This window comes from Homarus americanus, unplaced genomic scaffold (assembly GCF_018991925.1).
Source record: "Homarus americanus isolate GMGI-L3 unplaced genomic scaffold, GMGI_Hamer_2.0 scaffold1024, whole genome shotgun sequence".
In the NCBI taxonomy this organism is placed as follows: Eukaryota; Metazoa; Arthropoda; class Malacostraca; order Decapoda; family Nephropidae; genus Homarus; species Homarus americanus.
Window position 1 is genome coordinate 8,978,278 of NW_024715228.1, and position 14,988 is coordinate 8,993,265.

Below are 14,988 nucleotides of genomic sequence, written 5' to 3' on the forward strand. Positions count from 1 at the left end.
GTGCTACATGAATGAGCCACTGAGCATCATAATAAATTTATGTAAAGAGCATGACTAAGTACTTTACACACAGCAGCTTAGAACAATACAACTGAAATAGAGAACACCATTGAACCGGTCCGACTAATTACCCAAATGTAGCCGCAATGAAGTCAAATAATGGTCCTACAAGCATAAATCAGGCTGTGAATCACTTCTCGACTGGTATTTGGTGTCACGAAGTCACAAAAAATTGGTAAACTTAATTTAATCTGAGTTGTGTTGTGTTAGGTTAGGTACATGCACTTGATCTATTAACTCAGATTAAATTAAGTTTACCAATTTTTTGTAGGACCCCCATTGAACACCTATATTTACGGGATTCATTCTGCCCCCTAATACATAACCACAAATAGATAATGGTTATCCAATAAGTAGTAAGTTCATGTCACTGGATAACGATTACTTCCGTTACCTGGCAATGCTTCATGTGTATCTTGGTCATCCATAAACACTTGTTCCACCTCTCGGATGAAGAACCAGTAAGGTAATGTACCAAAAGCTTGACCAAATAAGAGGTACAACAACGCTGATGAAATACGACTTATTACTTCTGTTAGATATGTTCTTACTCTTCTTAACATTCCTTATTAACCACTATCACTCACATTACACTGCGATTCCCTTATATATAAACGACAACTCGAGATAAAATTGTCATACACTAATATATAATCACTTTCCATATCATACTTTCTAATGGTAATGAAATAACGTGAGAACAGGTCTGGGCACCAACCACTGTGTGTGCCCCGAGCCGAGCAACAGTGGACTGATCAGCTGAGCAAACCTTTCACTCACCAAGGGGCAGCCAGGACGCTCAATGGTTCTCTGCCATGGAAAGCTGTCAGGCGAGGGAGCAGTACACAAAATAATTCAGAGTGGTAACACATGATAGAGCTCAGCATACAGGGACTCTGCTGCCACCACCTTTTCAATAGTCGGTTTGTGTGATTTTGGGTTCTGTAATAATCAACACCTAAAATATGTCTACTTCAATATATTTCTGACGAATAGTATGCCTATTTTATCGGAACCATATTATCTACCTTGGAATTGGCTCTAACAAATGGCTTATAATCCAGGCACGGATTTTTCTAACCAATTTATTACTAAACAGAAACTTTACTTTGTAATCCGTTTCTATATACATTAGAAATGACCAGATAATCTTTAAAGAACTATTTAATTTGTCATTAAAACGGTTTTATATTCAATTACAAACTTGCCACAAAATAAATAACTTTAAATATATTAAAATATTGAGATATATCTGCAATGGATAACTTATTTTATTAATGGTAGTTGGCACATATCGGTTAAGCTGCCAAATGTGGATCTGCTTCTTTTTCGAACAATTAATTTTGCTTGTGTTGTTTTAAGTCATATTACCATTCATGAAATGCATATATATTTTTACATTGTTTAATTTTTGTGATTTTATCATATATAGCGTGGCTGAGAGTCTATAAAAATACCTTTGGAAAGTGTAATTGTCAACTGGTGTTAGGGAGAGACATGGTCCGAGTTGAGCGGCGCAGGACTACTGCCAACGATGGGTGGGTCTACATCGAACCATATGACGTCACGAAAATTACCGCTGATCCATGGACCATGAGCTGACCCATAGCTTCTTGGTCTCGGTTCACCACGCCTTTGTTCACATGCTCCTTTATATATCCAGTACCGGAATATGGAATAGTTATGCATTGCAAGATTACAATGAATAATGAAATACAGCATTATACAAAAAAAATATTTGAGGCATGGAGATACAGACTTCCACCAACGCCAAATTTCCAGGAATCTAGTTAACAAGCATCAATCAGCCTTTTGCTTTATTAAGCAAATGCTTTCCAGTTACTTGCAACAAAGTTTAAAATAGCAGTGAGAAAATATCAGTTTTATTATATGGCAATTTCCCCGCCCTTTTTTTGCGAGGACTGTCCCCCACTGGAAATACAGTACACTGTATAATGAATTATAAGTTTTTAACTAACTTTCTTGCTGCAACTTCCCTACTTTAGTATCTATAAACCTATACATGCAATTTGTAACAACTAAATACACGTAAAGCTGAAAGCCGATTCAATATTTGAAGCAAGAAACAATAAAAAAAGTAATATGCAAGTTTAGTAGAAATTCTGATTATTACAAATTTTTTTTGTTCAGTTTAAGTTAACATAACCGATAGATTTATACTTATGTTTTTAAATTCCACTCTAATTTATATGTATGTGTGTGTATATATGTATGTATGTATATATATATATATATATATATATATATATATATATATATATATATATATATATATATATATATATATATATATATATATATATATATATATATATATATATGTACATGTGTGTATATATATGTGTATATATGTATGGGTATGTGTATATGTATGTATAAATAAATAAATAAAATAAATAAAAAATAAATAAGTAAATAAATAAAATAAAAATAATAAATAATAAAATAAATAAATATTGAAGTGATAACCGTGGTAACATCAGGAGATGTACTTATTACCACCATGCTATTGTACTATTCCAGATGATACTAAATGTTACATAATACTTCCTTGAGATAAATGTATAGTATATATGAGGTGCCTCAAAGAGAGCTCAGGTTCTCAACTGGCTCAGCCATGTTAATATTGTTATTATCCACTCTGTATCTGTGTTTTTCTGGCTAAATAAACTATTACAATTTAATTCTGTTACAATTCAATTAAGCATCATATTTTACTGTACTCTCGCTCCCGATATATCTTTCATTTCTCTGAAAATAAATAATGTAATAACTGATGGTATCATTGTACGATGGATGCCAGCACACAAGAAGAGTCCTGCAGCCACTGTAACTTCCATGGACCTGGCAGTGTTCACATCGATGAAGGTAAATGCACACTGATATTTACTACAAAGATATTATACTCAATGTAGTATATTTGCAACATAGTGGGACGGAGAAAACCTGTTGACCATCCTGGTAGTCCTGGTAAATTAGTGCTTAGTATTCAGTAATGCAGACACAGCTTATTGCCAATATGTTCTGGGCGGAACTTGGTTGCACATGACGTTTGTCCAAATCACTGAGTACCAACATGCAATAATTCGCGAGAAAAGTCTAGCTACGGGGTACTGGCAACAAACTGTACCGACAGGGAGTTGTACTATGTTTCTTTTGTGGATGTTTGGCCACGATACACTTGGACTCAACATACATACTGTCTACCAGAAAGTGTAGTGACGTCACCGAGTGTGAGCTTGTAGTGGATTCCTCCCCTACAAACGCTTGTCGCTGAGTAGCCAACCCCGCGAATTCCCCAGTGTATGCCTCGTGGTCTAGGTCAACCAGCGCCGCCTTACATGGCGGAGGTCAACTATTAAGCCACGCCTACCTCCACTATATAAGACCTGACCTCGTGGTGACCTATCTCTTTCTACCTACACCAACCAGCAAGCAACACCTCCTCCTCCTCCTGCCTGGCGGTCCTCGCTCCCGCCGGCGACTATGCCGCCCTCCAAACTGCACTGTACATCCAATACAATATGTATACAGAGAGCACATTGTGAGTTTCCTTCTTCCATCCCATCCTGAGTGTGAACCCAAACATCACGTACCCCACAAGATCTTTCAAGACCAAACTTGATCAACACTGGAGCAGGTTCAGGTACATTCAGGAGCCGGTGCATGCCCAGTACTTGCCAACAGTGCGTGACAGAGACGTGACACGATCACCCAAGCGGCTAACGAGCCGATCAGTGGTGGAGAGGATAAAAGTAAAAGTAAAAAAGTATAATAATAATAATAATAATAATAATGTCTTCTTCTTACCAGCCTTTATGACGTGGGCAAAGACTTTTTAATGTAATTTTATTGTCTTAAGAAGTGATAGGACATCGCTTATTTAGTAAAGTAAGATGTTATAAATGACTATAGGTGGTAAAAATTCGTTTTTATCCCAATTTCTCCAATTGGTACGAGATATTATTTTTCTAGTGTATTTTGGTGTTTTAATCGACTCTGACATTCGTTTCTTGCCGAAATGAATATTTTTTTTCGATTTTTACGAGGAATAAAAAAACACCCAAAATGGCTCATTTCCACAAGAAACGACTTTCAGAATCAACTAAAAATCACAAAATACACCAGAAAAATAATTTCTCATACCAAAAGAGGCTAACCTTCTATTGGCATGTATACCTATCGGGAGGGGGCTAACCTAACCTACCCTAACCTAACCAAACTCACTACCCTAACCTAACCTTGCTACGAAATACCTATTATGATAAAAATGAATATGAACCTGGTATTTAATTAATATTCCTACTTCGCAGTACGACCATACTGACAGGTGGGACCATTAAAACCTTTTCCTTTTAGCAGCTATCATTTATTGTTGGTGGTAACATATTTGTTCATACATTACTGTACTCTGTAACGTAAAGGCACACCCAGGAGAACATGTGACTTTTTTTGCTCAGTTACGTTGGTGATTCACGAAAACTTCTGAATTCTGAAGATAAAAAACAAAATAATGCCTGACAGGCTGTGCTCCTCTATTAGGTGAGCAAGTTGTAATCCAGTGAGGGAATAGTGAAGTGGGTGATTTAATGAATTGTGAAACAGAAAACAATAGTTATTAACTTAGTAGGCTACTTCTTTACATATTATGATTAAAGATTAATTGTCAGCGTTGAATTAAAAGTAGCTTAATGAAGTATACCCCCCCCCCCCCTTGATTTTTTGTAGTGTGGTTCTTTGTAGCTGCCATCGACCCCTACCCGGCTATCACGGACGGAAATGCTTATACTGTAAGCCAGTAATTATTATGCCTTGTGTGCCCAGGCTCAAACTCATTCATATGGCGTGCGTGTGAGCATACAATGATGCATATATATATATATATATATATATATATATATATATATATATATATATATATATATATATATATATATATATATATATATATATATATATATATATATACAAGTAAATCACTGTAGGTGCGCGTGATCTAGGTATATGCTGATAACCACAAGGAAAGAAAACACAAGTTCCCAAGCGCTTTCGTGTAATTCACATCTTCAGGGGTGAGTACAGACCCTTGAAGATGTGGTTATCAACATATATATATATATATATATATATATATATATATATATATATATATATATATATATATATATATATATATATATATATATCATTCTTCACACAATAGGAAAAACATGGTATCCCTTTGAGAACGACATTTTAACTCCTGACGATCAATGGTACAAGCCCATTAAAATGGTTTCATCCTTCGAATAGTGTGGTCTATCCATTTGAAAACAGCAGCTTATTGTCTGGGAAGGGTGAGGTATTTCCGTGGGAGGAGTTTTAGGTGTGTGAAATAGCCTAGTGAAAGTGAATGTAAAAAATAGACACTTGTCTGATAATGTTATCAACCAAGAATACACATAACTAATCACTATCCAACAAACGTTTCAGATATATTCAACGAAAATTCAATACAAATTTACGTCCTGGGTTATCTCGCCCTTGCACTGACCCCAAGAGGTTATCTTCAGAGCCTCACTCAGTATGACAGGCCTTGACAACACGACAATTTCCCGGTGCTATCGCTGCATTAATCACTGCGTGTTGGCTGTGGGAACACCAGCCAATTACCTAATGATAAGTAGTAGTGTAGATAATGTGAAGAGGTAATTGATATTAAGGTTCATGCATGATAACTCAGCATCTTTAAGAGGTGTTGCCATTTGTGTATAATCTTCGTGAATGTTCTGCGTATTTATCGCGTCTATTACTTTACAGATAGCTAATCTCGTCTTGGTGTTAGACTATTATCATGAGTGGTCATTTCTGTATTTTCTGAATTTGTGAATACCTTTTCTGCATAAATGACTGTCACTAAAATAAGTTCTGTTTATGATCCCGCTTCCTGTTATAGTGTATATGTGTGGCTTTGCACTACTGCCAAGTGGTGTTTAAACTTGCCTTGCAGCCTTTCTAAGAAACAAAAGGGAAATTAGTTTGCAAATGTTCTCAGCCTCAAGGTTTTTGGGGCAAAACACACATGTTAAAATGACATACGCTAGGAGAACTGCAAGTTATGTACGAAAGAGTATCATATATATTTTTTTTTACGGGATTAGCCCACCAGGGCACAGGTCAATGACCCACATCAGGGCCTGGGGGGGGGCAAAAATATAATAATAATAATAATAATAATAATAATAATAATAATAATAAAGGACCATAAATAAATACAAAAGAGAAAAGAAAAAAATCAGTAGAGGGAAATGATATATGTATGTTGTATTGTCAAAGTAAGAGAAACAACAGAGACCCTGCAATTGTGTGTAAATGAGACAGAAAGACAGATCAGCAACCTGGGACTTGGTCACAATTTTCGTGATGCCATATAGCAGCAGGGTCTACCATTAGACAATACATTATGCTTCCAATATCTTCCCAGGCGGTAGTACCTCCCTGTTTGGTAGCTGCCTATTACCTACTACCTACTACTTATGGAGAAACTTCCATGATGTTGAAAAATGAGGGGAATACAAACCAAACAAAAACAACTACTGCGCATGGAATAACATACCTGACTAGACAGTCACTTTTGCAAGCATGGGTATGTTATGTGTCATGTTATATTACAGAAACTTGAATATATACTGGAGAGTAACAAACCACCAGGTAACGTCAGAGAAGTGGATGAACATAAAACCTTTGTCCACTACTCTACAAAGTGAACCAAAAATGAAAAAAAAAATCGTGAGGCGTTGCGACCTGTATTGATGACTAATAAGAGATGCCAAGGTATGTACTGTACATAGCTACCTAGGTACAAGGAGGTGCGGAATAAGGGTTTGAATATCAACTGAGCTCTTACTGCTTGGCTTATTAATCTAGCAGTCGGGTGAATATAAGGGAGGGGGGGATGCTGAGCAGAATATATGAGGACGTGCGCAGATGAAAGTGAAAGTCGGGACCAATAAAAAATATATGGATTTATATCACAGAAGGCCACTGAAGAAAGTGATTCACTCCCTCCTCTAGTTGTGGGAATATTCCATGTACTGTACTTATTGTGCACAAGAATTTTGCAAATGTGAATAGATGAGAAGAAAATATAGGAAAGAAGAGAGAGAAAAGAAAGATGACTTTAATAAATACTTTTATCAGAGATGAATTAATTCTACGACAGATTGTTTTTTTTTCAGAAATTTGTTGAAAGACGGAGATGCATAGAAATATTTTTGTTTGAAAATTATCTTGCTTGTGAGTGATATCTTAACACCATAAAATGTCATAAGGAGAAATCGGCGAAAAAACTGGTGTCGTTTACAAAGGAGTTTGTGCAGTTTTTCCTTATTACAAAAAGTCATTGATATGCGAAAGAAAAAAGGCACTAAAGTACCAGAAGACAACCTTCGGGCACCCCAGCATTTAGGAGAAAGTAGGTAAATTGTGACTTGTTTTGGACCGCAAGTATACTGTATTTTGGTTTGGAAGATGATATAAGAGCACAATAATGAAAACTTAGAAAAAGGGGGCTGAACTCTGTCATAGCACAACCAGGGCAGCATGAAATGGAGTCAAAACTATGAGGGTAGCAAGGAAGAGACCTACAGATGAACCACCGGGAGAAATACACGCAGCAAACCGTATACGAGAGGCTATCATGCATACCCAGGATGAGTGACTGTCGAGTGTTGCTGAGCTGTGACTAGTTAGTGTCTGCATTTACTTTCTTTTTGTACATTTAAGTGTTGTCGCATATGTGACTTGTTGTATTTAACTGCTGTCACTTTGTGAATGATAGTTTAATCTGTTATGTGACGGCTCATTAGATGTCGTTGTTGTTTCTTTGGACGTCATATTCTAATTGAAGACTAATTAGTGTAGGCTAGCAAATTTGGGATAAGCAGCAAGAATGTCCTCAAGCACCCCCGATTCAATATAGTTATTACAAAGTTCATGATACAATAAGCCAGGTGGCCTGAAGTCTTTGACAGTGTCACATTCAATAATATAGTGTTCAAGTGTATGCTTTAAAGGTTTATCACAAGTTTACATGCTGAGTGTTCCGGTGTGGGTACAGCGTTACTAACTTGCCAGATGTGTCTGTATCCTAGCCTAATTCTGGCCACGACTACATCACATTGTCTGGTTCTCTCCTTATGCTGGCCATACCGGTACCTCTCGTCACAAAATTTGTCATATTTACTAATGCTACAACTGCCAGGTCTCTCTGCATTCCTCAGTTCTTCTAGATCAGAGTTCATGATTCTGACTTGAATGATTTTAAGTCCAGCATTGGACAGGCCAAGGTCACGGTCAACATTTTCTTTCTTACATGCCTCATTGGCCAGTCTATCAGCACTGTCATGATACCTAATTCCAACATGGGACGGAATCTACACAAATTCGACACGACAGTTGTTCTCATTGGCAGGTATCACAAGCTTCCATGCACATCCCCATTATAACAGTACCTAACTACAGCTGTTCTTTTTTCTTTAGGTCTTTTGTTTCGTCAGCAATAACAGAGAACACTTCACTTTCCTTTACTTATAGTGTCACATACCACATTTGCCAAACATTCTAGAATTATGTTGCTGGTATATTTAGCATTACCACTGGCCTTCATTTTCCCCTACAATTGAGTCATGCTTTGCAATCATTTCCAAAATTGCTAAAAAGTTTCCCTTGTCTAAGTTGCCATCTGTCACACATCACACATCTCACTAATCTTCTGGGGGAGTGGGGGGGCCACTTCTGGACACGCTACTGAGCGTATACGGGTTTATATATTTTTTTATGTTGAATGAGTTTATGGGTTGTTAAACGGTATTTTTTGGCTGTTGATTTGGAAACGTTTTTACATCATATGAAAGTATTTTTTTAATCGCTTGCCTATACTGTACATATATTATCGCTCAAAGATTGTTAAGTTTCAGCTCGCTGCGTCAGGGAAGCTCCAATTGAGAAAAAAAAACCAGCCTGATTATTGTGTTTGATAAGTGTGCCTTCCAAATATAGTGCCAATTGACATGAATGATGATGCTATTTCCGAAATCCGAAAATAGCTTCAATGACTTAAAGGCAAATCATTAATCTAACGTCCAAATTTTACCAATTCCTGCACACGGGAAACTTTTTCCGAAGAGTTTGACTATTTACCGAAAATTAGCGTTCAACACATGACTGCTCTACAGCCACTACTTGTCAGCCGATGGTAAAAACATGATAATGGGCAAGTACTATTGGTTCTTGAAGGCTTCACTTGATTATGGCGTGTTTACGTGAGGGCTGAGCAGGTGAAGTGCTGAGTGGTTGGTCAGCAGATAATGGTGAGATTATAGTAGTGACGCCACGGGTGGTGCCAGGCAGGATGATGGTTAAGTTTTGTCTTTCACTTTGAACTTCCCTCCTGTAGCTACCTGGGCCGGGATACACAAACTTTTCTGCTTATGACATAATAGTTCTGTAAGCTAGCAGTAAAATTTAAAAGTTTCCACAAAGCCTTACCGCACAAATAGTTGCTTGCTAAGTACCGCTAAACAGAGCTAAGGATAGCAGGAGTTCATCAGATAAAATGGTCTTTTGGCTGAATAACCTCAATAAAATTATGAAGATAAAATTCAATATTTACATTTATTTACGTTTATGCGGTTTGAAGGAAGATATATTAACTAACGTTAGTGATCGGTGGGTTTTCCTTGCCGTGCTGCTTGTAAACAAACGTGTCATTGAAGGAGCGGATAAGTTGAACAGCAGTGCACGGAAATGGAAGCCTCAACCCCACGAAAGGAAAGGAAGACCAACTGGACAGCTGACCAGACTTTATTAATTTTACTTTTACCTTTATCCTCTTCACCACTGATCGGCTCGTTAGCCGCTTGGGCTATCGGTCACGTCTCTGTCACGCACTGTTGGCAAGTACTGGGCATGCACCGGCTCCTGAATGTACCTGAACCTGCTCCAGTGTTGATCAAGTCTGGTCTTGAAAGAGCTCACACTCGGTGCCGTAAACTTTGTGATAAACCTCTAAAGCATACACTTGAACACTATATTATCGAATGTGACACTCAAAGACTTCAGGCCACCTGACTTATTGTATCTTGAACTATGTAATTACTACATTGAATCAGGTGTGCTTGAGGACATTCTTGCTGTTTATCCCAAATTTGCTAGCCCACACTGATTAGTCTTCAATTAGAATATGACGTCCAATGTATGTGATCCACTGACCCATATATACTGCTGAAGAATATGATGTATTTCCTTTGTGTACGAACCTCTGTCCTGCATGGCAGTGAACAGTGACATTACCCACATGAAGCTGACCTATATATAGAGTCAATGAATATGATGCATTCTTTGTGTACGAATGTCCTGTATGGCAGTGAAGAGTGACATTACCCACATGAATCTGACCTACGTATATGTATGTATGTGTGTGTATGTGTATGTATGTATGTATGCATGTATGTATGTATGTATGTATGTATATGTGTATATATATTTATGTATATGTATATGTATATGTATATATGTATATGTATATATATGTGTATGTGTGTGTATATATATGTATATGTACTGTCAATAAATATGATGCATCTCTTTGTGTACGAACCTCTGTCCTGCATGGCAGTGAACAGTGACATTACCCACATGAATCTGACCTCTACATTTATAGCTGTTAATGAATATGATGTATTTCTTTGTGTATGAACCTCTGTCCTACGTGGCAGTGAGAAGTGATACCACCCTCAGTGTCAAGACCTGACTAAATTACTCAGAATAGGCAAACTGTACTACAAGCTTTGCCAATAAATTTGTTACACTAAAACTGGTGCCGTCACAACACTTTCTGGTAAATTGTTTCAAGAGTTCACAACTCTCACTCCGAAAAAGTTTGCCATCACAGTTTTCTGGACTTGCAGCTTCTTCAATCTTGAGCTGTGACCCTTTGTGGGGCGAGCGTCCTCCAGCTCCAAGTAAGGACATTCGACTGAGTAGTACCCCTTGAGATGCTTATACACCTCAATTAGGTCGCCGCCTTGCCCGTCTGTAGTATAAGCTAGGCAAGTTCAGGTGCTCCAATCTCTCAGGGTAGTTGAGGTGCCGAAGTGCAGGTACCAGTCTGGTCGCCATCCTTTGAACATTTTCAACCAACTGACAGTCCCTAGCATATCTCGGGGACCAGATGGGGTGACAGTACTCAATAATTTTTTGCCTAATTTACCTTCTTCTCGCAATGGCCCGAGAACTTCAGCTCATTGTCAACATACACACCTAGGTCCTTCTCACATTCAGTCTCAAATAGTGCAGTTTCTTCATCCCGTTGAGACATATGATTCGCCTCCTTACCGTTGCTACGCCCCAGGTGCATCCTCTTACACTTCGTGACATTGACTCTCAGCAGCCATTTCTTCGACCATTCTTGGAGCTCACAGAGATCCTTCTGCAGCTCTTCACAGTCCGCTTGGTTCTTGATTTCTCGAAATAACTTTGCGTCATCGGCAAACATTTGTATGTAGGAGTGTACAACGTCAGTCATGTCATTTATGAAACAAACAAACAACAGCGGGCCCAAAACACTGCCCTGTGGTACCTCGCTTGTGACAGGTACGGATGATGATTTCGTGCCATTAATCACCACACACTGCTTGCGGTCATGTAGAAAGTCTTCTATCCACGCGAGGACATTTCCCCGAATTCCGTACCCTTCCTGTTTGATTTTCAGCCTTTCGTGGGGTACACTGTCCAAAGCCTTGGCAAAATTTAGGTATATATTGTCGATATTACAACCCCGTTTCAGAATATGGGTCCAAATATCCAATACCTTGAGCAATTGCGTTAAGTAGGAGCGCCTCGGCATAAAACCGTGTTGGCAATCCCTTACAAGGTTGTTTCGCAGTAGATATTCCATCGCGGCATCTCTGATAATACTCTCAAGTACTTTACATATTATGCTGGTCAGGCTCACCGGTCTATAGTTGTTCGTGGAGTGACGATCGCCCTTCTTGAAGATAGGACTCACATAAGCCACTTTCCATTCACTGGGGACCTTTTGTTCATCCAGGCATTTACAAAAGAGGTTCTTCAGGGGCTCGGCAAGCTCGTTGCACAACTCTCTTAGCACTCTAGGATGCACCATGTCAGGGCCGGGACTCAAATGGACCTTTAGCTTTGACAGTTTATTTCTAATACCCTCTTCTGTGAACACAATGTGGGTCAATGCTGTGTCGAACCGTCTGTCTTCAAACGCAGGAAGGTTAATCGCATCTTCTCTTGTGAACACCGAGGAAAAGAAGCTGTTCACTTCTTCAGCTTTATCCTGGTCAGAATCTGTGTAACTACCATCTTCAAGCCTCAGGTCTGATACTCCTACTAACGTTTTTAATTTCGACTTTGCATTGCAGTAAAACGTCTTTGGGTTTGACTTGACCTCGCTTGCAACCAGCCTCTGGAACTCCTTTTCAGCCCTTCTACATTCTATTTTTGCTTGGTTTCTGGCTCTTGCATACATCCTCCTGTCCTGCTCATCGTTTGACCCAACCCACGTCTTGAATTTCTGGGTTTTCTTCTTAACTTTGTCGACCGCAGCATGGTTCAAGTGTAGATATCCCCTCGTATTCCTAGAGGCACTGGGTTTGGTCTTGGGTATATATTTATCGATCAAATGGGTCACTTTACTAGTTATGATAATCAGCTTAGTGTCTGCGTTCTTGTGCCTTAATGAGTCAGGCCAGTGGATACCTCTCATCTCTTCCCTCATCCCGTTGTAATTTCCCTTGTAATATTTTCACCTTGGCCTGGCCTTATCTTCAACTGGGTAACAGTTAAATCTGAATGACAACACTATATGGTGACTGGCGCTAACTGGGGCAAGGTTTTCCAGTTTGGCCACCACACCCTCCTCGTTTGTTATGATGAAGTCTAGTGGCTTGGGTGTTTGCTTCCCTCTGTAATGTGTCAGGTGTCTAACACGTTGGAACATAAGAACATAAGAACATAAGAAAATAAGGAGTCTGCAATAGGCCGGTAATTTGGGGTGAACTCGTTTCTCCAGTCGATGTCGCCATAGTTAAAGTCCCTCATGATAAGGAGGTGGCTAGGGTTGAGCATCGCCTCGTTGTCTATTAAGGCTCTTAAGTTCCTTTGATTTAGTGGGCCACAGTTTGGGAATCTGTAGATACACCCGAGGATAAGTAAGTTGCCTCCATTTGGTTTAATTTTACTCCACTTGGACTCTTCAAAAACATCCTCTCCCTGTACCCTCACCTGGCTGGCTCTAAGGTCTTGCCTAGCATTAATAACAACACCCCTCTTGCAAGTTTCTTGAGAAAGGTTCGTAAATGAGTCATATCCAGCAATACTGAACTCACATTCCTCTCGGTCGATTCTCTTGTTCTTGTACAACAGTTCTACTACAACTCCTACAATATCTGATTGGTGTACCTTCAATAATGTTTCAAACTCCTCTGCCTTATCAAGGAACTTGTCAGTATTAGTGTACATGACTTTCAAGCCAGAATTAGTTCTCGATAACGTCTCTGCTCTTAGGAGTAACCCCGCTCCCCCTCTTTCAGAAGTAGCAGCATTTGCTAAGTACACTGTATTTTGCAGGGTGTGGTTAGAAATGTCATTGTTTACAAGGCGCTCGCCTCTTCCCGGCTGATAGGCGGAGCTGGTGCCACCTCCCGTGTGGAGGGTGCGCTGCTGTCCCCTGGCCCTATGTCGGCACACTTGCTTCTACTACCCTCTCCCTGGATATAACCCATGTACACCCATTCCCGTTCCTCCTCGACTCTTCCCTTCTCTGCTTCAAGCCGTGCAGGAGCTTCTTGTGCTGTCCCCTCTGCATTACCGTGCGATCTGGGTGAATGAATACTCTCCGAGATGCCTCGCTCCTTGCTAAGTTTTTTGCCTGCCGAATAACCTCCCATTTCTCCTCCTCACTAGTGTGATCCTGAGGGGGCGAGGCTTATCCCCCTGCTTTTGTCCCAGCCTCCTCACATCCTGAGGGGTTGATGGCATCTTCAGAACCTCTGTACAAATATTCTTAAACTGCATCTTATTGTGTGTTATCTTACTCTCAGTTCCCTCCGCCTGGCTCTCAGGGACTCCCAAAACTATTACATTGTTCCTGCGCTGTGGTGAAGGCCATTGAAGACAAAAGGTAATATTGACTGGTCGCTTCAAGCCATTCCTAAATAATAAAGACAAAAAGAGGGCATGGCTGGAAATCACCATGCGAGTCAATGCTGCGTTTCCTGGTGTGGTGAGGTCAGTGGCAGAGTGTGAGACACGCTAGTTCTCAATATTGTCAAAATCAATAAAGAAGATCTCTGCTGTAAAGTGGAAATACACACAATCAGGTGCGGTTTATTTATTTATTTTTTGAACTAGGCCAATGGTATTTCTGTGAAATCAGTTCTGTGGCATTCTTATATTGGTAATTATGTCATGAGATAACCCTTAACCGCAATAGAGATATTAGCGAGAGAAATGCTGCTTTGTAGTGTTTCCCTCACTAAATCAGTCACTGCCATGATACCTGCGCGGTCCAGTCGGTATCGCATGATTAATTCAGAATTACTATATTCATTAAATATATCTCTCCTTGGTATTATTCTACTTTAGGACATAGCACGCCCGAAAGTTATAAACTACTGAAACATTTAGATCTCGCTATTCTGAACATTTTGAACCTCATATATACATTGCGGAAATGGATAATAGCGACGCAATTGAATTTAATCAATTTTACGTAGTTTTCAATCCGTCTGTGTGAGATGTTAACGGCGCATCACGCATGCGCAATGTCGTAATCAATGATGTATCGATATCATCAGGCGAATTGTTTTCGACCAATCACATTTTATTTTTTCAAAG

At 39.2% G+C, this 14,988-nt stretch overlaps 1 protein-coding gene across 1 annotated transcript in view; it reads right to left on the reverse strand.

Moving 5' to 3' along the window:
• Positions 1-809, reverse strand: part of LOC121856599 (acetyl-CoA carboxylase-like) — an 83,991-nt gene extending 83,182 nt beyond the window's left edge. The window contains exon 1 of the mRNA XM_042352234.1: positions 455-809. Coding sequence (XP_042208168.1) covers positions 455-623 — 169 coding nt within the window. The 5' untranslated portion in view covers positions 624-809. The remainder of the gene's footprint in view (positions 1-454) is intronic.
• Between the last annotated feature and the right edge of the window lie 14,179 nt (positions 810-14,988).